General features: G+C 32.1%; 3 protein-coding genes across 3 annotated transcripts in view; 2 read left to right on the forward strand and 1 right to left on the reverse strand.

Annotated features, from left to right (window-relative positions):
- MED16 (mediator complex subunit 16) overlaps nt 1-9356 on the reverse strand; it is a 79494-nt gene extending 70138 nt beyond the window's left edge. Inside the window, exon 1 of the mRNA XM_075357037.1 lies at nt 9155-9356. Within this exon, the coding sequence (XP_075213152.1) occupies nt 9155-9216 (62 nt within the window). The 5' untranslated portion in view covers nt 9217-9356. The remainder of the gene's footprint in view (nt 1-9154) is intronic.
- Nucleotides 9357-9594: 238 nt separating this feature from the next.
- LOC142319583 (activating signal cointegrator 1 complex subunit 1) overlaps nt 9595-27912 on the forward strand; it is a 36147-nt gene continuing 17829 nt past the window's right edge. Inside the window, exons 1-2 of the mRNA XM_075357038.1 lie at nt 9595-9966; nt 27008-27136. Coding sequence (XP_075213153.1) covers nt 27019-27136 — 118 coding nt within the window. The 5' untranslated portion in view covers nt 9595-9966; nt 27008-27018. The remainder of the gene's footprint in view (nt 9967-27007; nt 27137-27912) is intronic.
- LOC142320035 (CD2 antigen cytoplasmic tail-binding protein 2 homolog) lies at nt 10125-10928 on the forward strand. Its single transcript, XM_075357715.1, has one exon. The coding sequence runs from the start codon at nt 10125-10127 to the stop codon at nt 10926-10928; it is 804 nt and encodes a 267-aa protein (XP_075213830.1).

Raw genomic sequence — 27912 nt, forward strand, 5'->3', positions numbered from 1 at the left:
TTTTTCAAAGTTAATTTAAATTTTATCCCAAATTATAAAATTATATTTTAATTAAATTACTTTTGTTGTTTTTTTCAAATTTAATTTTTTTTTCATTTAAATAGGCCAGATGACAGTAAGGGAAAACCTGACAGAATTAAGTTTTCTACAATTGGTATTATTCTAAAAATTTATAAAATGAACCTAATTTGTAAATTTATTTACAATTATTTAATATTATCAAGAAATAAGAAAAAATAAACCCCTTGGTCACGTGACATAAATCAACAATCAGAGCGCATGACAGTCATGTCTTGCAAAACGTCAGATTGTTGTTTACAGCAATCTCTCCGGTTTGTTGATTTTATGCTCTAAAACACATTTTTTTGAGTGTTATACGATTTTCTGTAATAGTAAGACGACTAAAACAAGTCTTTGCAATGGAAAGTTTGGTTAGGTTATATTTACAATTTTATTTATTTTCTTATTACAATATAGCATTTCAGTGGCACCATTTAAGAACTAACTAATTATTGGTCGACAGGCTATTAATCAGACAACTATTAATCGAGCATATAACGGATTTTGACTGTATTGTTTTTGAGGTTAGTCATCAGAAGCAAAATATCTTATAATTAAATAATTATAATAATGGCTATTTGATTTTAGGTCCTCAAGAGCATCATATGGAGATGATTCTGTAAGCTACGTGCAGCTAAAGCCCAAAATACGTACAGTCAAATGTAAAATATGCCCGGAACATAAAGTTTGAGCGATATAGTATATATTTGTTAAAGAAGTATACAAAACTTCAAATAAAGTTTTATTGGTAGTACTTTCACACTGAGGCACTACACAGTACCTGTAAAACTTTGAATTCATTTTTGACTGTAATTTTTGAAATACCTGACACTCCACTAAACATCTGTTTTGTACGAAACGACATCTTGCGAGAGTCCATGGCAGTTTGGAACGTTTTAACAGGAAAATTTGAATTGGTTTATGAAAATGCAAAACACATCGTGTAAGTAGACCGTGAGGCTTAATATAAAGCGGTTTCTCAAAAACAGTCAACTAGCCCATTACAGAATATTTTTTTAAAATAAATTTTTATTTTATTTAAAACAGAAAAAAACACATTGCATACAAGAAACTCAAATTGTAAATTCAGAAAACTGTGCAAGAGGTATACCACAGGCCACAAAACTTGTGATATTTATTTTGGCAGTAAAAATGCCTGAAATAACTGTAGTTAATAATATTTTTAAGCTTCTTAACATCCAATGGCCAGACACAGTGCTTCCCAGTTTTAAACATCCTGCCTTTGTCAGGGACTTTACTATTAAAGTCCCTAAATCATAGTTCGTAGTGATACTTATATATTAATAATGGCAGAAGCCCTACCACCTGGGCTGAGAACAAAAAGAAGAAAGTAATAACTTTAATAAAATAGTACATGAGAAATGAATTATGTGCCCAATGAATTTAAATCTTGTAATAACCAAAGAGGCACATGCCACCATAAATTAAATTTTTAAAGCCTTTTAGGGAAACAACCTCAAGACAAAATATCAGCAGGATTGTCAGATGAATTAATGTGATGCCATTTGGCATTAAAATTATTAAACTGTTGCATTTCCAAACTAGATTAGAAATACTTTCCACCATGAGTCCAATGAAGTGCATTCATAGAATCGGAAAATGAGTTTAATAAATGAATTAATTCAAAATATAAATAATAAATTAATTTTAATGAATTTCATCTATTTGAGTATTTAATATTAATACTTGACTAAACAAGCATATAATTCAAGTCTTGGTAGTGAAATCCTGTTGTCTTTGTGAAACCCTAGACTTTGAACACATCAAAGTTGGATGAAATCTTTCCATTAGAATAGATGATTCTGACATAAATACAACTCACATAACCTTTCAGCGATGCATCTGTGAATAATAAATTTGAATATTCATTTGTCTTAATGGTTTTACATAAGATTCCAAATGCGCATACATTTTCATCTATGTTTAATAAAATGTTACAATTATCATTTAATGGAATTTTATTTGAATCATTAGAAAAACCATTTATGTAATGAAAACTTGTACACGAGTTTAATAAATTATGTCTGTTTTTAATATTTTTAATACATTTAAATTTTCACACCTTGTTATAAGATCATAGACATAAATCAGTTAATATAGTTTAACAAGTAACAAGGAACTGATCTTTGTTATCATTAACAAAGCTGAGCTACTGATAGTTAACTACACAGAAAAAAGGGTTGTCAGAAGACTACAATCTGCCTTAAATAATATCAAGAATGGCATATCGCAGCACCAAGCAGGATTTATGAAGAAGCATAGAGATACCATCGAGCAGGTAGCATGCCCTTCCCAAGTGATTAAAGAATGATTCCATAAAAAGCAACGTACACTAGCTGTCTTCATTGATTTTAAATCAGCGTTTGATAAAATATGGAGGGATAAACTATTGCACAAATTATTTTCTCTGGAAATCGATGGCAAATTAATGGAATGGATTAAATCATTCCTATCCTGTCAAATTAATGTGAAATATAGGACAAGCACCTCAGGATTCAAACAGATTAAACAGGGACTCCCCCAAGGCTCAGTACTCAGTACAATGTTCTTTAATGTTATGGTTAATGATGTTATCGATACTCTGATGGAAAAATCGCCTGGTACAGAAACCTTACTTTATGTTGACAACTTGATAATCTGGAGGACCAGCTGCAAGATCGCAGATCTTGAAAAGTTGGCTAACAATACTTTAGAGCACTAAGAGCTGGTCGGAGGAAAACAAAATGATCATCAATTCACAGAAGACAGTCTTTCAATTATTTATGCTATCTACAAAGCAACATGACCTTGAAGTGAAGTTTAACAATCAGCCCATACATAGGACTAACAAAGGAAATATCTGGGACTAATGCTGGATAATAAACTGACCTGGGCTAAAAAAAGTGAACATGCTGCAGTTAAAGTGAATCTAGGCTGAAACTGATGAAATGAATAAGCCATAAAATGGGGACCTACCACAGAGGTTTTAAGAACTGCTTTTGCACCATATATCTGGAGTATGGAACCGGAATTATGGTGACAACTACTGACTCAACCTTGAAGCACTTGATTTGGTTCAAAATAAGGCACGAAGAATCATTACCAGTACAGCAAAATCAATCCCTATATTAGCCATGCAATTACAGGCAGAACTTATTGCCTAAAAGGCAGATGAGAAAGGAATGTCATCCACCTTTATAAGCGCATTCTTTGAAATGGCAGTGACTACTGGGCAAGCAATAGAGATTCAACCCACAGGCTAAAAACACAAGTAACATTTAACCATGTACATTTTTTATCACCTCAAACCAAGGCCTGAACTCTGAATTAACAGAGCCTCTGCCAGACCTTTTTAAACATGGCTTTTGGATGTGTCCTTTTATGATTGCTTTAGATTTAATAATGCCCATCAACAAATCCTTGACTCCTCTGGAAGAAGAAAAGGCGGTGGCATTTGCCACTATAGCTGAACACTATTCTGAGCCAGAATGGGATTCAGATATACACAGGTAGATCAGCTACTGGTGCAAATACTGATTTAGGCACAGGCGTGTACATCAGCCTGTTTCAACTTTCAGCAGCTGTAGGAGAAAAATGACACAAATTTTGACGGAGAGGTTGCTGCTATTACACTGGCCTTGGAAAAGATGATGGATGCTGCCAAAAAAAAAGATAATGCTGCTGTCGGATTCGAAGGCAGCACTGCTTGCAATTGCCTCTAGTCAACCCCCGTCTACTTATGGAATTTTCGCAGGTCAAAAAAATATGGTCACCCTCAGTAAAACCGTACATGTGCTAGTGATGCAATGGATTCCGACCCACTGCAGTATCTATGGAAATGGACATGTGGATCACCTTGTGCAAGTGGGTACATGCCAACCACAGACCATCCTGCCTACTTCTTGGGCAGTGCAAAACAAATAGTCTGCAGTGCTATCATGGAAAGAGGAAGAGCAGCAAATTTTAGAGATTGTGGTGACATACACTAGGTGTCAAAACTTACCCTAAAAAACGACCTCCACAACTTTACCTAGAGCAGTAGCAGTGGCATATTTTAGGCTAGTCACTGGACATGATTATTTGTGATACCATTTAAATAGAATAGGACTAGTTGAGACTTCACAGTACGTCTTATGTAAAGAAGAAAAAATGACAACCGATTATATATTGTATGTCCAGCAACTTTATCTATGGTATCTGACAAGAGCCATGTTAATATGGTGGCTGTATATTGGGCTGTGAGAAATGAAATGGCAGAAATGCCTACTCTGATTAGAAGAAAAAAAAAACTTTTCTGGTTTCTCATTACTCCATGCGGCAAGCAAAAACTTTTCAAAGAAAAACGTTTTCTAGCAGAACCAAACTCTAAAGAGGGAAGAAACTCAAATCTGAAGTGATTGATTTAGTAATGAATTTTTTCATCACTAAATCATTGTTTGGAATTTTTTCCAAAGTGATGAACAGTCCACAGTTTTATCAAGTATGAAAGATGTTGACAACAAAGGGAAAGACCAATGATTTTAGGCAATCTATACAAAATTTATTCAAATTTTAAAACTGAATATCCGGAAATCAAAGTCTATTTTTCTAAATTCTGTTATTTCAACCCCAAAAGGTGTGTTTTAGCAGGTGTCAATGGTACCCATTCAGTATGTGTATGCACCATTCAGTATGTGTATGCACCATTCATCAGAACATAATTCTACTAATTTATGCTGCACTATTTGAAAAGAGCTATAAAGATCTTACACAAATGCTGGTATGGGAAAACCCAAACTGTGCGTGTATGATAAGGCATTATAACAATTGCCCAAACATAGAAAATCTAGCAGACATTTTGCTAACAAAATTTTAAGATTGTGATGAAGACAACACTATTGAATTTAATCAATGGATTTCACCTGACAGAACATGGATGATTAGATGTTCTGCAAAAATTGATAAATTTATTGATGGCCTTTCATCTTAATTGGGAAAATTACTCAATTATTATCCAGGACAAAGCCCAAAGATACCACTAGACATCTGGCTCTGGCACTATTAAAAGGCTAGAACAAAAGGAAAGTCTACAAAGACCCCTTCAAATCAAATCAAATATGTTCATCATATTTGTTTAAGTTTTGTAAAGTCAACATCACCAAAGTTAAGTTTAATTTTATTTCTGAACATACTGTAAATCAGATATGTTCTGACCTTGCAAAACACTTTAAAAATGTACAAGCACTTCCAGGAACCATAAGTTTCCATAACTTTAAGCCACTGATTGTTTAGAAAAACTTGAAAGCATGGAGGATCAGTAGTGATGAGAAACCCACTTACATATAATTTAAGGAATAAATTGACATCATTTGTGAGAAAAGAAAATTTGAATCAATCATCCTACATAGCTTGTAAATATGACAAACTGTGGTACTTTGGAATCATCACTGAATTAAATGTAGAGGAAGGTGATGTGATTGTTCAATTTTTGCATCCTGTAGAATTATCACCATCATTTTATTGGCCTAAACGAAAGGACATTTGTCCAGTGCCAAATCCTCATGTGCTTGCAATTGTTAAGCTTCTCATATATCAACTGGAAGAACTTAACAATTCTCAAAGTGTATGAATTCAATTCATTAAAAAAAAACATTCCATTAAATAAAAAAAAACATTCCATTAAATTTCTTTAACTGTACTGTACTTTACTGTAAATAACAAATACTAAAATGCACTTTTGATAGCCTTCCAGGCTTTGTTATCATGTCTTTACTAAAAGGACATAATATTAAAAAATATTTGATCTTCTGTGTCAACATTAAAAAAAAAAGTACTTTTACAAACCTATTTAGGTCAACATAGAATAATCCCTAATGATGGCAATATTTAATTATTTATTCTTCAATAATATTAACCTAGGCCTACACATCACAATTCAAAAGTTACAAGAAAATGCAATATGGAATTTTTTGAATATTGATTGATTAGGCCTACTTGTGGAGTTGTTGATACTGTTCTAACTTATATTTGTTTCAGTACAGAGCCTGTTTCTTTTATAATTATTTTATGTTTTAGTTTTATTAAAAAATATATATATAATCAAGACCCTTTCAAATTCCTATGGCTCAGTAAAATCACTCAATAAAAATTTTTAGAAAAACTTGCTTTTAACACTAAAAAACAAAAAAAAAGAATAGAAACCCCATCACTTTTATTTCTTCATATAACAGCCAATGTATTAAAAATTATTTTGAAAAAAACCTTTTTGTGATTATCACTTTCCCTTTCTGTGATATTCAATTTAATGTTAAAACTGTTTTTCACTCAAAAAAAAAAAAAAAAAAAAAAATCTATAAAGAAGGAACTAAACTTTTTTTTGCAGCCTCAGTAGTTTTAATTAAATGTATTGTATATTTTTCTAGAATCCTATACTTTAAAGTATATAAATATAAAGTTTAACAGAAATTGGATGATAAATAAAAAAGTTAGAAATTATTTTCAAGAGATTAGAAAATCTCATTTTGCAATCTAAGATTGAACGCCAAAATTTAAAAAATTTTAAAACCTATAAAATGAAAATGGAGAGATAAAGGGTTAAAATTTGGTGTGGAAATTTACCTCTGTAAGGAGAAAAAATGAACCAATTTTCTTCAAAATCTAAAAGGGCGGTTGAGATGATCAGGTTGAACTAATATGGATCCTGTTATCTTCTAAATTATTAGTCATATTTACAGGAATAATAAATAATAATTACCTACAGAAATTTTGGTAATCAAATATATTACGAAGTAATTAGTTTAATATTTACGTGTTAGGATGTCATTTTAGAGATGCGTTGAGTTACGATCCACTAGTATAACCTTTAATCACAGTAACATATTACTTATCATTCACAACACTTTATTCAGTTCTTAAACACAGATCCTTTAAACAAATCCAGCAAGGAGGAAGAACTTTCATATATAATTCTTGCCTTATATTTAATTGCTCAATTAATTCCTTGTACTACCTGGTGCCAGTTACTTAAAAGGAAAGTACACAAATGTTTTAAGTTTAAGTTACAGTCTATTTATTAATTTGAAATGTAATATTATGTTTATCTGTTCTTTGATTACACTGTAATTTTGCATTCTAAATTATTTTATACACATTAAAAACATTATAACAAAAATTGATTAAAGTTCATTTAAAGTTTACATAATTTACATTATATTTAGTTTAATGTTTATTCGTTTAATATTTTAATAATCTACAGTATTGCTTTAAACTTTAATAACATTTGATCCAATGTACACGTTAAATATGTGTGTGCGCGTGCAATCAGAAAGAAGACAAGTGATCAAAGGTGATGAATTTGATAGACAAAACTTCTCAAATGAAATACAGTCAAAAAAGTCAATCAATAATAGTCTTATTAAGTCTGTGTACATAGTACCTTTAATATATTATAAATACATTAATACATACATTTGCATATATGCATATGTAGTGCACACATGCATAGTAAAAAAATTATACATTTTATGTTATTAAATATTTAGCAACATTAAAATTTAGTCAATCAGAAAAATCTCAACAAACCAATAATTAAAGCAATAAGGGGTATTTTGCACATCCCAAAAGGTTTTAAACCAAACTAAAATTCACCATTAAATTACTAATTTGCATATTATGTGTGTATTATATTAATGAAATAAAGATTCACTAAGAAAACTATACATACAAAACTGCTATGATTAAACAAATATTTTTTCATGATATTGTATTAAAAACAGAAATGTATAAAATTATAATTATCACAAAATCACGGAAAAAATAATTTTTATCGACAGCATTATACATTAAACAGGAAGCAAAGATATTACATTTTAACATTTTAAGAATTCAGTCTTCAACTGGTACTGCTGACAAGCTTTACTTCAATTAAAGTTCTTATTCTGTTTTTTCATTGACATCACTGCTCAGTTCCTTCAAAATATTACCCACAAACTATTTTGCTGCCTTGCGATTCTAATCAGACTAATGCATCAAGAGCAAAATCCTTCTTCTTCCTTCAAGATCCTCAGATGTGGCATCCAACCAACTCTTTCCTCAAGTGCAAGTTACTTTAATAAAAATATGTAACCCAAAAAACACCATCTGAATAGTCATAATTTTAGACAGAAAGGAGAGGAGCTTTCCTATGCATATATATAATGCATTTTCTTATATCATAAAATAAGTAAATATAAGAATTTACAAGGTCTATTGAACCAGCATGAACATATTTACAGTGCTGAATTAGAAAAAGTTTTGCTGATTTAACTGGATAACTATACTAGTGACATACAGTAATCTAGTGATACCATATTGCTATACACCAGTATTCCAGTGATGTATTCTGGTAATTCACAATCAAGAAAATGCAAGAGCTGTGAAAAAGTTGTGATTTAAGGAATATTTAAATAAAGATGAGTATATTCTATGTTTTACAAAGAGAAAGGTATTGTACAGTAAATTAAAAGTGGAAATTATATGATTATACTCAAGTTAGTAAAAATTGTAAAATTTTGTAATGGATAATTATAAATAATAATTTGCCAAAGTATTTTATTATTATTATATATACACACACACAATGTTTTAATTTATTATAGTAGTAGAGAAGAAAAAGCCATATAAGCATAGAGCAAAATATAGCTACTATTTCTGGACAACATTTCTGCTTTCCACCGGATAGTGGAAAGCAGAAATGTTGTCCAGTGTTGGACAACCAATGCTGCTCACTATGCAAAATGATAACTGATCACTGGCCTACAACACTTGATTGACTTAAGTCTTAAACTGACCAAACACATTGAGCTGCCAAACTGAAGCCATTTTACAGTAGTAAAATATTTATTTATTAATGGTTAATAAATATAAACTACCTTCTACAACAAAATTTTTTTTTACAAACTGTAATAAAGTTCTTACACTAAAAAATAGTGGGCAAAAATACAACGGAACTTGACTAAAAATGGAAAGCGCAATTTATCAACTAGTTAATCATTATGAATCTAACACGCTAACACAATTATTGTGCGGGATGAAACCCATAAATTTTAATAATTTTATTATAGTACACAATACTAACCTATCAAAATCAGGCACAGTTTTAGAATTATGTTTCCTATACACGGCGTACGTTAAGTCCATAATGAACGCGAAAAATCACTCCGAAACAGAGTAAACCACGCAATATTTAGTGTAGAATTCATATACTGAAAAAAAAAACAGCCCACAAAAATCGTCCATGAGCATACACTTCTAAACATGCAGGTTATTATCTGAAGATACCTCAATTCGGCACTATGCTGCCACCTATAGTACTAAAATCATAGATTTTATTATTAAATTGGAATGGACTAATATTACGTTTTATATTCCATAATCTAAACTGTTTTAAATTAAAAACGTTAGATATGATTTCTTCATTAATTTATCGTAATTTTAATATAAAGTATGCCCTAAAATTTAGTTACTAAAATATCCAATAATTACAATTTACGTTGGCCCACCTGTGCGTCACGTGCTCTAAAACTAGAAGTAGGGTTATATTATTTTTATACTGATGAATGAATTTTTATAATGAATTTGTAAATATTGTGATTAGCTATTTACGCAGTACATTCCAGTTTTTCATTTACGGAGAAAAATGTTAAGTATTGCTATGCTTGTAATTATACTATTAAAAAGTTATACCGGAATGCGGTTGTCAATTGTTATTTCTATAGACATATAATGATTGTTTTTTTTTACATGTGATTGCCAATGAAAAGATATTTAAAGACTGCTCAGCTTTAAAACATATGGAAATTCATATATTACGTTACGAAGTTTTATTATAAAATCAGCTGCGTGAAACGTGGGGAACAAAGAAGGTTTTGCTTTTAAGTTATTTTAAAGGTAATGTGAATAGTGTTAGGCATGCTTTTCATTGTATAATTTTTAGTCTATATAATATAACAGGGTTGCATGTTAAATAGAAATAAATCTTTTTAGTTCTTAGCAAAAAAAAAAGAAAGTTGAATCAATTTCTAAACATTGTTTGGTGAAGTTTGAGTATGAACACAAGGCCCATATCGCTTGAAGAATTGAGTGCAAGATATAATTTCTGTGATGAACCACATAATATTAAATATAAACGTTCATTACCTGTTGATAATTCCGATGAGAGTAGCTCTACAAACTCTGAAGTATGTGATAATGTTGAAGATACAATGTCTATTCCTTTAACTCCATTTAATATGAAGGAAGAACTTAAGGAAGGTTATTTTGATAGTGATGGCACATACCACTGGAAAAAACAGCAAAATGATTTTGATGATAACTGGCTGGAGCATGTGAATTGGAACAATGTACATTCATATAAAATGAAAAGTTTGATTCATGATACTGCTGATTCTGATTCAGAAGATAGATTTAGCTCTGTTGAAAGTTACAAAAAGATATTAACATATTTAAAGCCCAAAGAAACTGTAGCCAAAGCTCTTTGTAGGCTTGGTGGGAAGAACATATTAAAAACATCTGAACGCTGGAAACTTAAAAAGCTTGGTAAATTTATAAATACTAATGCTGATAACTGCCAGAAAATTACAGATCTGACTGCTCTGGCTAACTGTGTGCTAACTAAAACAGGCAATGCAGATATTTATCAAGAAACATATGAAAGACTGAATGAAAGATTAAAAGAACTTGAGGCAACTTGCAAACAAGGCAATAAACAGGTTTCTTTAGCTGTAAACAAAAAATTGACTGAGCTAGACATGTATTGTGATGATTTTGAAGAAAAGGAGAAAGAGAAACTAGAAGCTGCTGCTAGTCACAGTATGTTAATTTGTTCTGGTAAACCAAGCTTGGAAGATTGACATCTTCCAATTATAAGACTATCCAAGACTAGGTAGTCTTCCAGTATTCAAGTATTGGAAGATTGACATTTGCCAATCTTGTAAACCGCTGATTTTTTTCTTACAGAGAAATATGCCATAGTTTTTTATAAGTGCTAAACTGCATAAAACATCTTCATTTACCTAGGAAAGCTATTTTTGTAATAGATTTTTTTTCTGAAAATTAATGAATTTACTTTTCCGTCTTTAAAAAAACCTTGTGAAATAAATATGTTTTTAGGTTTTAAAGTATGATTTACATCAATATCTAATTATAATCTAATCTGTAATCTAATTATATGTGGCTGATTATTGTGTTTAGTATTAAAATTTTCTTAAGTAAACTATAAATCTTGTTTTATGAAGAAAAAAATTGTGCAAGTTAATTTAGCACAATGTATATGCGCTTTAGAGGAGTTCAAATTGTGTTTTTTTGTAAGGTTCAGTTTTGCAAATAAATTTATTTAATATAACTTTGACAAAAAAAAATATATATATATATATATATGCATATGCTTCTAAAACCTTTGTTTTATACTAAGTGATTGTTTTTCTGTTAATAAGTGAATTTGATCTTTTTTTGTGTTAAAATAGTTTACCTATGTTATTTTTTAGTTTGAGAATAAAATAAAATATATTAATTATTTTTTGGATTTTGAATTCCAAGAAAATTATCAGTTTTATTAAAAAAATGCAGTACAAGTTTTATCCATTAAGAAAAGAGCACACAAAATTTTGATTTCAAATACCTATTACATCCTACTATTTAAAATAAACCTTTTTTTTAGTAGTAATGGAACTTAAAATATTTTGTTAATGCTAGGGCTATTGTTATTATATTAGCTAATCTTTCACAGAACTTGAAAGCAGAACAGTAACAAACAACTGTCAGGGTAAGTGAACTTGGGTAAGTGAATAATTAAAATATTAGTTATATCATTAAGGTCTGTTGTCATAAAACTTTTTTGGTTTTATTTTATCTAAAATTGCAAATAGTAGCTATATTTGTTTTGATTGCTTTCTGGTAAATTTTTAAAATTAGAGACACCTCCAATTTTGATGTAATTTGGAATATACTACTTTATTTAGGACTTAAGTTATTCATTCCAATTAAAATTTTTTTGTAGGAAATGTCTTACCAAAGTTATGTCGTTTGTAAGTTATACAGTACTCTCACCAAAACTTGTCATTCAACTCTGTGTGTAAAATATTTTTTTCTTATATTAAGTAATTTGATTAAGTTTGACATTTATGATGTGAAATAAAAAAAGCTTTTTAAGATGAAAAATGACATATTGTGATGGAAAATAAATTGTGATTTTAATAAAATTATGAAATCTAATAAAAAATATAAATGATTTAATGATAAACTGTTATTAAAAATTAATGTGAAAAATTTATTCCAAAATACATTAAATGAAAATTTAAACAGAAAACAAGAAGAAATAATAAACTTTATACCAGAAGTAGAAAGCAAACATATAATTAATGAGGGAATTAGATTTAATTAAATCATAAAATTTTGAAGATCTTGAAAGAAAAATAGAGGATGGTACTTACTATAAGATGTATATAGTATTATATAAAAATGGAGAGAGTTTTAAGTTTGTTCAGGATAAACAAAAAAACTACCAGATAAATCTCAACCAAATTTTTACCAAGTTTCTTGTCATAACTAAAAATGATTTTAGATATATTTTAACTAAAAAATATGTATGTAGTAGTGGGGATTTTTCCGGTTGAAGCACAAACTTTAATGAATTAAATTAATTAACTGTTAACTGTGAATCTTTATCACTGTATGAGCTGGTTGAAACTGAACGATTCAAATCATTTGAATGAATAATATTACAAAAATAATAGAATTAAATTAACATTAAATAAGATCTATCCATTCTATATTATTATATAAAGACAAAAAGGGTTTTTGTTTGTTCGGGATAAACAAAAACTACTCAATCAATCGTTTCCAAATTTTTACCCATGTTTCTTGGCATAACTGAATTAAGGTTTATTGATATATTTCATTTTGAGAAATCTCGAGATTCCATTTCTCAGAACTAAATCTCAAAGAATCTATCGCTTTCAAATTTAAAGGGATAAATTAGTATACCATGGAAGGTTTTAAGCCACAGACCGAGGCTCTAGCCCCTTGAAGGTTAAAATATTCATATTTCTTCATTCTCAAGGAGGTTGAAGTTTTAAATTAAAGATATTCGTTAAAGAAAAAAAGATTAGCCCTTTTACTTCATTATTATATTTCTGCCTGCAGGCAAGAAAAAGTAAATAAGTTATGAATTTTTCATCATCAGAGATTAGTACTTTAGTTGCTATAGCTACCAGTTACCACAGTAACCAAAGCTATAAAAGCTTATGTCAATTATTTTATAATTTAGTAATTTAGTTTCTTTTTCAGATTTCTATAAAGATGAATACTTTAATTGTTATTTATCAGTATTATGCTCACAATAATGAGGATAACAAACAGTGCAGTGGTCCAGGGAATGGAGCCCACTGGATAGACAGGAACAGTGACCAAGATGAGCTCTACAGGTGTCCAAGATGCTGTCTCCCTGCTAAGAATGGTGAGCAAAGCAAGCTCTATGGCCCTGAGGGCGGCCTCAAGGAGCCCCTGAGTTGGTTCTGGGGTTCACCTAGGCTGAACCCCAGAATATATATATACTGGTTGGGGCTCACCACTTTGTTCACCCAACTGTCTAACCAAGGGGCTCAGCCCCCTGGATCCCCATGGCCCAGGTTGGCATGCAGGCAAGCCTTGAGTCCTATCCCAGGGCCGCAGAGCTCACTTCACTCACCATTCCCACCAGGACTGGTGCAATGTTCATTACCCTCAAAGTTGTGAGAATAATCCTGATAAATAACAATTAAAGAAACCTGAAAAACTAATTACAAAAGCCAGAATAGTAGTAACTAAAAGTACACAGACCTTTAACAAAGAAAATGTTGCAACTTAATTTAATTTGTAATTATTAATTTTTTTCTTTAATATATGTTGTTAATTGACAACTTCATCACCAAGGGGGCTAGGACCTCCATCTGCAGTTTAAAACCTTACCTGGAATAACATATAAGTATCCTGCATATTTGAAAGCATTCTGTTAGTTCTCATGTGATGCAAGAACATACAGACAGACAGACTTTGGTTACATAAGTTTTTTCAAATATTTTTTCCTACTGTATTGAATAATATTATTCAATTATAAAATCAGATACGTACATTAAAAGTATGATACAGTTAATAACTGTTCCACTTCTGAAGATTTATTTCATTAGCAAGTAAAATTAGAAATTAAACGTAAAATCATCATACACTCCCTTGACATATAATATTAAAACTTTTTTCTCATACCATGGCATGTCAATGAGTGATAATTCTTATTGAAATATTATTATGTGAATTCTTATTGAAATAATAATTTTCTCATTGTCACGCCATTGTATGAGAAAGAGGTTTTAATATTATGTGGCAAGGCAGATTATGCTGATTGATTATATATATATATATCTTCATGTTATGGGTCATTTTTAATTTTAACTGCAGATGAAGTAAATCTTCAAAAGCACTGCAGTTTGTAAGTGTCTTACTTTTAACATACTGTGTATCTGGTAGTTTTGATTTTATAATTAATTAGATTATAAATATATATATATATATATATATATATATATATATATATATATATATACATATGCATATATTAGCAGCTAACCCCCCTTCTGGTTGACGTATAGCTTGAGCCCTTCAACGCTTATTTGTTTGATCTTCATTCTTGATAGTACTGGGTGCTGCTTAAAGTTCAGCTTGCAGGTTTTTTGTACTGTATTGTTTCTCTATAAATAAAAGATTAATTGAAATCACAATAATACTCACTAAATAAAGAAATTTGCATGTTCCACAAACTGATATTAATTTCAAAATTTGTTTGTTTTTCAAAAATTAACATATGATATCAGGTTTTATTAGCCATTTTGTTTCTCTATGAAAAAAATAATAAGATAAAAAAGATTCATCAAAATTGATGCAATAGTTTGTAGATGATTGACTAGAAACAAACTTTCAGATTTATATGTTAGTATGATATATTACAAAAGGGAAACAGAAGGCAATGTGAGATTAAATATTAGTTTTTACAATGTGTGGAATTAATTTATAAATTAAAAGAATCTATTCAAATTAGTATAATAGATTAATGGGGAATAGTTATGAATATTATTGAAGACTCGGTTAATCAATTTGGATGAGTTCATTGAACATTTATGTACTAAATCTTGGTCTGAATGTATTCAGGATGTTAAAAACAGTTTGAAATTTGGAAATCTTATTTATGCAAAGTATTTATTAAATAAATTCAATATTGCTTAAAATTTACTTACATTAATAACTGAAGGTAAATCAAGATAATTTTAAGTCAGCATTCTGAAGTGATTTAAACAAAGCTCAATTATGAGTTATAATTACTACTTCAGAAGATTTTATGATGTTTTCGATTAGGTTGAAGCAATTTTATAAAAATAAAGAGACAAATAGGTTTGGAATAAATGTACTAGTACAAGAATGCCAAAAATAAACATGGATGAGGTTTTAATTACAATAAAATTCACAATGCATACCAAAATGAAAATAATGTTTCAGTTTGATAGTAAAATGAAAGGTGTAATTTTTTTAATAGTAAGAAAAGTTTGGTGATTATTTATAGGCATAAAGGTTATGGTAGAAATAATACAAATTAAAGAAATAGTTCTAATGGAAATTTTTATAAAGGTTAGTAAGACATGATGAAGGGATATGATAAGGTACCAAAAGGCCTAAAATAATAACTGATGTTCACGCAGAAAAGCAAATTACACAATGTATAAAAAATTAATTTCTGTCAGTGTGATGCCGTCTGTATATGATGGAAATCAGTTTGTTATAATAATGAAAAAATCTATAAATATTAAATTTAAGAGTTGTTGGTTGAAGTACAGACATAAAATTAAGGGATACAATTTGGTTGAAATAAAAATAGAAAATAAGTTATATACAGTAATTATATTTATTCAGGATCTGAAATTAATGCTATTAATCAAATAAAATTAGAACAGATTGAATTTGAAACCCAAATTTAGGAAACTCCCATCACAAAATTTTGGTATCATTTTTAACTACCAAAGCATGAAGTAAAAAGTTAAACTATCATAGATCTAAATTTTAATATGATTATGTTTATACTATTTTTAATTGTTAATTTAGATGTGATTAAAATAATTGCCTGTGACATTTTAAAACAACATGGTGTAAAGATTAATTTTTTACCAAATTAATAATAAATCATAATCAAGTATACAATTTAAAAATAGATGGAAGAAATAATAATGTTAATGGGAATAAGTATAATAATTATTTGGGGGAAAATCAAATTAAAACATATACTCTATTATTAATAAAATAAAATTAAAATCCAATAACGTATAATTTTATAGCTACGTTTACTAAAATTTTGAAATACTTTTTATTAACCAGGAAGTGTAATTTAAAAAAATGTAATAGGTGGAAATGAACATTCAAAGTTGTAGTTGAAAATAATGCAAATAATTTGAATTAGAGGATGAAAAAATATAAAAAAGGATAGTTCTAGGTAGATTAAATTTAAACCGTTTAAGAAAGAATAACATCATATGTGGGTAAAATAAGTAAATTATGAAAAAGTATGAGGTGGCAAATAGAAATAAAATGATGTTTTGTTGTATTGATGATATTACGATATAATTTATAAAAGAAACTAAATAATTATCATACTGTTATTTTTTTTTTTTAACTTTAATATTATTTGCCGATTTATTAATGATGATTCAATTTGTTCTTATAGTAGTTTCGTTTATGTTAAGTGGATTGTAAATAAAACAAATACTGATTCCAAATAACAATTGTATATTAAAATGTTCATGATTTATGTCGTATTATATTGTTGAAAAATAAATATAATTTAATGTATGTACATGTTACTGTATGAGGTGTAAAATATGAAACTTCGAATGATAGATTGAGACTAGCAGATTCTAGTGCTGAGCCGGCTTATACAGGGCTTTTCATAATGTTCTTAGGAGTTACAAAAATTCAATACAAAAAATGTATTTCACTTACATAAATGAAAGTTGTACGAGGTGATGCAGGGACTCAAACAGTTTTTGTTAAAATCTACAAATTTTCAATATGAGCTCCTTTGGTGACACGGCACACATCAACACGAAAGTCTTTTTCAACTCATTTTGGATAGAGTTGATTGCATTGATTATGCGATCCTTTAGCTCAGCTATATCTTGCGGCATCGGTGGGATAAACACCTTATCTTTCACGTAACCCCCAGAGAAAGAAATCACATGGCGTGAGGTCTGGTGATCTTGGTGGCCACAGCATAATGTGTTGGTCTTCTTCAGACGCACGTCCTATCCAGCGTCGAGGTAATGTTGTGTTAAAGTACTGTCGAATCTCATTATGAAAACGGGCAGGACAACCATCTTGCTGGAAAATAAAGTCGTTTAGTAGCTGAAACATAAGCCATAATTGTAACATATCCAGGTATATCATGCCGGTTACTGTCGTTTCCATAAAAAAAGAACGGCCCATACACTGCTTCACGAGAGATCGCACAAAAAACGTTTACTTTCGGAGAATCCCGAATGCGTTCCACATAAGCGTGTGGGTTTTCAGTTCCCCAAACTCGCACGTTATGACTGTTTACTTTGCCGCTAATATGGAAAATAGCTTCATCGCTGAAAATTATCTTGTTTAGAAAACCTTCATCTAACAACATCTTTTCCTGTAACTGTAAACAAAAATCGAGCCTACGTGTTTTTTCTTCATCAAAAAGACGCCGGATTAATTGAAGACTGTACGGTTTACATAATAAACGTTTACGGAGAACTCTCCACACTGTTGTTTTCGGTACTCCTAATTCTCTGCTTGCAGCCGCAGTCGATTTTGACGGGCTGCGAATGAAACTTGCACGCACACGTTCGACATTGACTTCTGAGTTTAATGGACGACCAGTTGATTTTCGCTTGCACAAGCAACCGGTTTCACTGAAATGTTTATACCACGCATAAATTGAATTGTCACTTGGTGGCTCCTTATGAAATTTCAACGCAAACGCACGTTACACAGAAATTACTGACTTAGATAGGTGAAATTCTAACACACAAAACGAATTCTCGCTTCCCGTGGTAGCCATTTTCTCTATGTCGACGCCTAGTGAGCAAATGGTTTACTAACTGCCTACTATATGTGGAAAAAACTATTTGAAGTATTCTTTCGTACAGTACTTGTTTTATTCTTATGAGTGAAATAGTTTTTTGTTAATGAATTTTCGAAACTCCGAAGAACATTATGAAACGCCCTGTATAGTGTAGATGGAGCCGAGTGAATCGTCAGGAGCTGTGCCTCAACATACTGCCTGCCATAATTTAATGCATCTTATGATAATATAATACGAGTGAATCCAACAAGTTGGCGACTAAGCCGTATCGTATGGTTGCATGTTACCTTCTAACAATTAATGAATAAAAACACATGTTTAATAAAACGCAAACAAATTTTGTTGAAAAGAAGGAAAAACTAATATTTTACATCACATGGTGCCAGACAGCAGTGCTGCCTGAACATACCGCCCCCCAGAAATCAGTATGATTTTTTAAAGTTCAAAAACATGAAACTGAATATAAAAAATAACGAACAAGAATAATTACTAAATTAAACAACAATAAAAAATGTCTCGGTCATTGATGGGTAATGGGCATATCTTGGACATGAATCTTTGACAAATCCCTGTTGGTGTTCGAATTGTATATAACAAACGAGGTTGTCAGGTCCTTGATGTATATCATCAATAACGCCTAGTTTCGGCTGCTGTGGTGGCGAGTTATTCTATTTTAATAAAACTAGAGTTCCAGGTTGAAACGATGTATGCTCAGCTCTTCATTTGGAACGTTGTTGAAGTTGAAATAGGTAATCGGAAGACCATCGGTGCCAAGTGGTCTGAATACTTACTGGTTTGGCTGAACTAACTGCCTTCTATTAAGTCTGTTTAAAGGTACATCAGTTACATTAGAATTAGAGAAGTAAGAAGACATTCAGACACTTCTTAATTAAGAAGTATCGTGAAGTTAGAGGTTGGGGATCACATTAATTTGAAGATTATGTTCAAAGGGGTCGAGAGTTAAGTCGCTTCTATTTGTGTCAATATACGAGGTGCGCCTATTAATAATGATACTAATACTGCTACAGAAGAACTGTGCATGCGCCAAATTCGTACGACCGACAGCTGTGTAGCGTGAAACCTTCTCTTTCGATTGTTGTCACTCCGGTTTCTCTAGGCATGGTAGTCTCGCCGTGGCCTTCATTTGGATAACATCTGTTTTTTTATTTTACCAAAAAAATGACGTGTTATATAAAAGCAAAGAATTGTCGTGAAATTTCATATCAAACTTGTAAAAACCGATACTGAAACTTATCTTTTATTAAAAAAATGTATATGGCAACGAATAGTTATCACGTGCGCGGGTTTTTGAGTGGTTAAGCGTTTCCAAGATGGCTGAGAAGACGTTGAAGTGATGTTCACCCGGGTCTTGTTATTTTTCTATATTCATGGGATTGTGTATCTTCATTGGGTTCCTGAAGGTCAAACTATTAATCACCATTACTAACTTGAGGTTCTTACTCAACTCCCTGAAAAAAATAAGAAAAAACGACCCGAATTACGGAAAAAGAAGTGAAAGGTTCTTCAACAAGACAACTCACCGGCTCATTCTGCATTGTCTGTCAAGACATTTCCAGCCAAGTATAACATCCCAGTGTTAGACCATCCGCCCTATTCGCCTGATGAGGAACTATGTGACTTATCTGTTCCCCAAGGTGAAATCTGAATTACTTATAGTACTGAAGTACTTATGAACTGTAACTCGGGTGACTACACAGCCTTTATACTTAATGTGGGGGCTACGACTGTACGATAATTTGTCTGCACCCTTGAGAAGCGTGTACTTCGTCTTGGGCACACAAATCCTTAAATTTTGCATGTCCATCCAGCACCCCCGCGGTTGACAAAGCCGCCTGCTCTTGATCTTCTAGCTGCCGTCGTGAATTACCACGAACTAATAGGAGACAGTCATCGGCGAAAGCCTGGGCCGTGACCCCTTCTGAGAATGTCAAACCCAGAAATCCGTCAAAGACCAGGTTCTACAGCAAGGAACCGAGAAAGGAACCATGCGGTCTTTCCCTGGTGACGGATTTTTCCACAACTAGGTGCGCATTTTTAAACAGAGCCTTGCAGTTAGACAAGTAGTCACGTACTACGGCCTGTAGGGCTACGGAAAATTGCGTCTTTCCAACTCATAGGTTACAGAACTCCAACACAAGGAAGGAAATGCTTCCTCTGTGTCAAGAAAGGTTGCCATGTTTACAGTCTGCGCTTTCCACCTCGGCAGGAGCATTTAAGATCCAATCCTCGGTAATCCTCCCCTTCCATGAAGCCATAGTGGCTTCGATTTAGAAAAGAGTTCATATCGATGTTTTCCCAGAGCCGTTCCACAACCAGTCTTTCCAGCAACTTACCGATAACCGGCAAGAAGCTGTTGAGTCGATAACTATTGACCTCAATAGGATACTTTCCTGATTTTAAGAGGTGGCTCACCAAAGCCAACTTCCAGCAAGCCGGAACGAAGCCCCAGCTAAGGCACCCCGAGAACAGCCTGCCAAGCGGTTCTCTTATGACAGGCAGCAGATGATAGAAAATATCCGGATCAAGTTGGTCAATCCCTGGTGCCATTCGAGAAACCACTCTATCTATATCTGTGGGATCCATAGCCCGCACGCCAGGGAATGGTGTGTGAATAGCGACCCGAATCTGGAGTTCTTAGACCGCCTCCGTAATCGATCTCATAGGTTATAAGCCTATGATCGCTCACACTGGCCTCTGGTCAGACGGTCCAACTACTTGTACTCGCAGCAAGTCGCCCGTCACCAAATGACGTCAATGTAAACTTCTCCCCGTTCGGAAGAGAAAGTTGGCGGTTGTTCTGCATCATTAATCAAGTAGAGGTTCCTGGCTTCCACGAACTGTTCGAGACTGGGGTCAGTGAATAGTGAACCCCAGGTGGAAGACTTGGCATTAGCGTCCAGAGTAACCAGCACTCTGGTACCTGGGAGACCGTCCAGAATCCTGCCCAACTTCGCCAGCAAGTCATCGATACTTACTCCATCCAAGCTGGAAGTATCTCGATACTAGTACGACATCGAGCGTACCCTTTGGAATTCACACGACATGAATTTCTCATCTGACCAGTGGGACATCCAGAAGGCACCCGACGAATCTAAGCCAATCAAGATGGCGGAGAGCGGCATTCCCCACGAGAATGAATAACAACCATTCTTGGAAGCCGACCCCCCTATCCGCAACCGTGTACGGCTCCTGGACCAAGAGGATCTCGAGGTTGTACTCCTCAAGAAGCCTCATGGCTTCACTGGTGGCCGCCCGGGTATGATACAGATTCAACTTCCCCAGGCGCAAGCGTTCAACATGGTGGAGTCTGTTCTCAAAGACTTCCCCCAATTCAGGCGTCGCCATAAGCTGTGTTTTTTACAGCTCTTGTCCGTCCAATATTATACGTCCTGCACTGCCTACCCCCGACTCGGTGTCCAGCATCGCTGCCTTTCACCAAGGTACAGGCGGCGCACGTGCCAGGGCAATTGGCTGCCAAGCTTTTCTTCGCTCTACAGCGAAGAAAGGTGTAACCAAAGCGCTGACACTTAAAGCATCGGGCGATTTCTTTATGGTCGACGACCCTTCATGAGGTCCACCCGAAAAACAAACGTTCACCGGCCACCTAGACCTGCCGGATCTTTGACGAGGTCTCCAACATCCAGTGACTCTTTGGGACTTCCTTCCTCCCCAGCTGCCGAAACACCTTGGTTTCCCAATGGAAATGTTTGACGACCATATCCAATAACGGATTTTGACCGTGCACGGCCTTGAGGATTTCGGGCTCCTCTACCCTTGTCGCCCATTGCATATCATACACCAATATCTGCAGCCTCCGCTCGGCCAGCAACTGAGCCTTCAGCCCGTTCTTTATCAGAACGTCGGCCTCCAGCAGCTGTTTCGCCTGCCGCGCACTTACGACTTCCAAAATAACGCCATTGTACCTTGTTTTTGTAACCCGGGAGACTTGGATCCTTTCTCTCCTCGGGTCCAGAACCTTCTTAAGGGTTCGCTACGTCGCTACCAACGAATCCCCCGGACCAGGTTTTATTAGTACCACCTTGACAGTGTCCGTTTAATTTTGGCCGCCGGCGCCTGGGCTGGCAGCGGTGGACCAATCCGCTTAGGCGCAGACGCGGCAGCTACTGCGGCGAAGGAGACAGGCTTTTTCACCTTCTCCTCCAAGTTTAATAGACTTGTGGAGCTCGCCAAGAGCTTCACCCGTTACCGGCTTGAAACCCTTAACTCTCTCCACTACCTGGTCGACCGTGCCGGATAACCGTGATACAACCGAATCCAAGGCAAGGTTGGCGCCCTGGAGTCCCTCACATGTAAGTTCCAGACCCGAAACCAATAACCCAAATTCACTCAAATAGGAGTGAATTCGACTAACTAATAGGAGTGAATTGACTGAAATAGGAGCTTCGACTAACTGTCGAAGCTCCAGTGCAACCCTCGACTCCTTTTTAAAGGAGATTTTGGACCATTCTGCTTGCATCTCCTCTATCCGCCTAAGACTACCGGACCCAGAGTTCTCCTGCTGCATAGCAGGCTTCCCTCTGGCAACTTCCCGTTGAGGGCCGATCACCGCACCGCTGTATTCCGCCTTCCTAGACTTCGCGGGAAGCTGCCCTTCGGGTTTGGCTTTCCCCCCATTGCCGCGCACTCCCTGTGCGGATCCGACCGCAGTCTTCCTCTCACAACTCGTGACAGGTTTCAGCCGGATTTTTAGGCCAATCCGCAGCACTAGGCCGCTCCACTACCCCTGTGGAGACCTCCAAGACCTTGCTTGCGGAGGACCGGGGCCTCAAATGGATATGGAGCTGAGTGAATCGTCAGGAGCTGTGCCTCAACATACTGCCTGCCATAATTTAATGCATCTTATGATAATATAATAAGAGTGAATCCAACAAGTTGGTAACTAAGCCGTATTGTATGGTTGCGTGTTACACACTAACAATTAATCAATAAAAACAGATGTTTAATAAAACACAAACAAATTATGTTGAAAAGAAGGAAAAACTAATGTTTAACATCACATGGTGCCAGACAGCAGTGCTGCCTGAACAGTAGTATTAAGACAATTAACTTTATTTTATTGTTGTTTAATTTTGGCTTTTCTAGTAAAAAATTTTAAAATGTAATCTTTGCTGTTTTGAAAACTTACAATAATGTAATATTAAATCGGACTTACCAATCTATGTGGCGGAGTGCTAGTATCAGTCTTTCATCTAAGGTCTTGGGTTCAAATCCCCAGTCAGGCATGGCATTTTACATGTTACAAATTTTCATTTTCATAGGGCAAAACGACCAAAGCAGTTGATGCCTGTCATCTGAAAAAAAAATTAGGACTTGACAGTTTTTATTTAGATCATTATTGTCTGATTTTTTGTGTAAGAAAGGAGTATTGATTGTTTTGTTTAAATTTAGAAGAACATAGCTGTAAGAAAAAAAATGATTGTAAAAAAAACATAATTTTTTTTTTAATAACTAAAATAAAAATTACTATTATTATTACTATTTGTTTACATTTAATGTAAATCATTAAATATTAAAAAATTGTGTAAGACAAGATCTTTATGTTTTTTATCAAAACTATATTTGGTAATTACTGGCATTTCCTCCCCATATATATTTTTAGGTGGTTTTATAAGATTCAATAAAAATTACTGAAATACATGATAACTGCATTGTAGGATAAGGAGATAGTGAAAGTGGCTAGACATTTACATCACTGGAATTGTAATAAAAACTTCAGATTATAACAAACCAGGCAATTGTATTGCAGGAGAATCTTACAGAAGACACCATTGAGTTGATGGAGATATATATATATGTTTTTTTTAATATCTAACAACTTGAACATTTTAAATTTAATTATATCACTATTTTGCCAACTGATAGTTTAGATCAGAATAATTTTGAAATTGTGTTAATATTTTATCATTCTCATTTTAAAAGTAAATTAACTTCCAATTATACATTTTTTTGTCAAATTGCTTATCATAATTGTTGTAACTGTGAACGTTTTCTTTTTAATATTCAATATATACATATTGCGTTTATTTATCCAAAATTGCAACTCAGAACATTTGACACTTTAAGATAATATACAGACTTCAGATCATATCGCCACTTATTACATATTTATGTAATTTTTTATTTTAATTTTTTTTTTTTTTTTTTACAAAAAATACTCTGGTGCATGATCTTAATATATATTGTTTTAATCGTTTTACAGTAGAGAAAATTAGTTCGTTTTTTTTTAATTGTTAAGGACATGTTTTAAACAAATTGGATTCAAAGGTTTGTACTGATTACAAGAGAATCACTTAAATTGTTCGGAAACTGTTTGTCATAGGTTGAGCATATAATTAATATTAAAGTAAGTAAAGAAATCTGGTTTTATAAAAACTATTCAAAATAAGGTTATCATACATTAATTAACTACATTTGGTAATCATCACTAAGTTTGGTAAAGTCTTGAATTCCTGTTACCTCAATGTACAGAAAGCAAATAATTATTGCAGTTTATATATTTGCAGTATGATTATTGCAATATATATATATTTATTTACTGAATTATTGCAATATTTTAACCATTATTTTTCAAAAAACATTCTGCCGTAAGAGATAAGTAAAGAACTTGATAGGCAATTATTTTTACGTATAAATAGATTTAATATTTTTAATAAAAAACTGTTGGTGTATCGGTTTGTTATTGTAATTTTAATAATTATATGATTAGTAAATTAAAAAAATATATATATTCATGAACATATTTTATATGATAATCAAAATCTTAATCCAAGTTATTTATCGATTTCATTGTGATAACTGCTTTTTTTGTATCAGTCTAAAAACTAAGAGTCATTCAGTTCATTCCTTTTAACTGAATTTTAAATAGATTCCTACAGATCACACAATAGTTGATTAGCTGTAATGTTAAGCACTCAACTAACCAATGAATTGAATTAAATGAGTTTAATGATTTTTTTTTGTGATCTTATTTAATTTTTGTTTTTGTCCAAATTTGTAGTTTCATGTATTTCTATTAATTGAAAAAATGTTAGTAATCTCTCATAAATTCATCAAAGATTTCTAACTTGTTGCATATAAAAATGTTTATAAAATAATTGTTCACATGGTAAAATAAAATTGAACCCTGTGATCTAAACTTTTCTTGCAAATGTATTTATCATTGGATCAGATAATGACTCTTATTACACATAATTTCCTTGTTAATTATTCTTCATATCAGAATACTTAAAGGGATACCGTCCAGTGAACAGTATCATATTAACATAAAATGTATATTTTATGTTTACTTGTTTACTACTTGCTTAATGATATTATATTTAACATTTTCTAAAAAAAAATTTAAAGTCTTCACTCCAGTCCTATTAACTGTATTTTATTTGGAGAAAATAACAAAATTTCAGATTCTCAGTATCTAAATTAAATCGCTCCTGAAGATTCCCATTAATCATTTAAGGCAATAAAAAGATGAAAAACAAAAGAAAAACAGAGGATTTAGTTGTATCACTATGATTATTATTATCTTATATTTACACTTATTATTTTTTTGCTATTAATTTTTACTTTAAAACATGTGGAAATATTAACAGGAAAACCTAAAAAATTATTAATTAATGGTGTGTTTTTCTATCGTAAATCTAATCAAATTAAACAGAATTAAGAATTACAAAGAAATTCTTAAAAATATTTTTGTTGAGCATTGCACCTAGCAATGAAACATGGACAGTAGGGAGACAAGAAAAACAATGAAAGGCTTCAGAAATGTTACGTTAAAGAAGAATATTGATAATTAGGTGGTCAATAGGGAACAAAATTTAAACGTTGTAAGACAAATTAGAGAAGAAAGGAGTTTGTGGAAAAATATTGTGAAGAGAAGAATAAGGTGAGTGGACCTTATATTATGGCACCAGGATTAATAAATATTTTTTAGAAAAGAAGTGTAGATGATAAAAAGAATAAAGAGAGACAGTGATTAATGAAACAAAACTGCGAATTTGAGTTGTGGAGGGTATGTTAAGAATAAGAGAATGGGCATTATAGAAACATAAGGAGAAATGCACTAAACCAGAAGTAATGATAGAATAAATATTTGTATTTTCTTACATATAAATAAAAATGTAGTTTGTATTGTTATGTTTTAAGTAATTCATGAAACAATATTTTGTTTTCTGATTATGAGCTGCAGCAAGCTGAATTCATTTTCTGACATTTTTTGGTAAGCATAAGATTAAAATAATAATTTTTCACTTCCTCCTTTACGTTAGTCTTAGATATGTCTACACTTATGAATTTATTTATATTTTAATGAAACAAAGAGTAAAGATATTTTTAATTACAGTATGGATATATTAAAAAGATTATTAAATTAAATGTAGATTTTAGATTATATTTTAATATTACATAATATGTTCAGCTTACATATATATTTTTTTATGTTTACAATTATTAACTTTTAAATGTGAAATGAAAAATATTTATTTATACATGGCTGTGACCAATTGTTGCAAATTTAATTTATCATTTTATTTTATTTAATTTCATCATAGTTAATTTGTACAATTTGATAAGTTTATTAGCTAAGATTTTTTAATAGTTAGTAATACATTTATTATTTATTTTAATGAATAAATATAATCCATCAAATCTTTTAAAATTTCACTTTTTTGTTAGTTTTTTGTACACCATTTATAAACTTATATTAATTAGAAAAATCAGTTTTAAATAGACTTTAAATTTTTAATTTTTTTTTATTATATTTGTTTTCAGGATTGATCAGAATGGATGTGTTAAAACCAGATTTACTCTACATAAAAGGTCGATGTTTTAGAATAAATCCAATGAATATTAGTTTAAATGATGATTCATCTGGCAACAAGAAAACAATTATAACTTATGGTATTGATTTTTCATATACTTATTTCATATTTTAATAGCTTTGTCTTGAAAGATTTTACACAAATTCTGTGAAAGCTTGTATGACAGCCCAGTTGATTTTTCTACATAACTTTGTTTACATTTTTCTCTTTTAAAAGAGGGAGGAATGTTATACTGTCAAAAGAATTTTTTTAGCTCTACACTTGAGGTCCCTGAATTGTGGATATTATAATATCCGTACAATATTGTATGCTGTTTGTTCTAGCCTCCATCAGGCTTTATAAAGAGGTCTGTTCAGAAAATAACCGAACTTTATTTTTTATCTTTTATCATTCATTTTAGACTCAAAGTACTCCCTTCACCTCTTTACACACTTTTCCCAGTAGTGTTTCCACTTCACAGATAGCTTCATTTAAATGGCCTATAAAGTTCATGATGAATTTCCTTTGTCATCAATAGTCTCAAAATTGTGTCCTTACATCACTGATTTTAATTTTGGAAATAAGAAAAAAATCACAAGGAGCACGTCTGGCAAGTAGGAAGGCTGAGTGAGGGCAGTCATCTGATTTTTGGCACAAAGCTTGAGAGTGCAGGTACATTGTGGTGAAGGAACCATGAGTTGTCTCGCCAAAACTCTGGTCTCTTTTTGTGGATTTTTCACATAACCGTAGTAAAACGCAGAGGTGTTTTAAATTGTTATAAGACTGTGGCATATCAAGGCTATACAGTTGATGCCTTTTTTACAAGTATGCATACATGTCACTGTTTCACCTTGAGGCAAGAATTCAAAAGTCTAC

This window comes from Lycorma delicatula, chromosome 2, assembly GCF_047948215.1.
Source record: "Lycorma delicatula isolate Av1 chromosome 2, ASM4794821v1, whole genome shotgun sequence".
In the NCBI taxonomy this organism is placed as follows: domain Eukaryota; kingdom Metazoa; phylum Arthropoda; class Insecta; order Hemiptera; family Fulgoridae; genus Lycorma; species Lycorma delicatula.

Excerpts from the sequence above, each read along its gene's own strand:
- LOC142320035 (XM_075357715.1), top strand. The coding sequence starts at position 10,125 with ATGAACACAAGGCCCATATCGCTTGAAGAATTGAGTGCAAGATATAAT.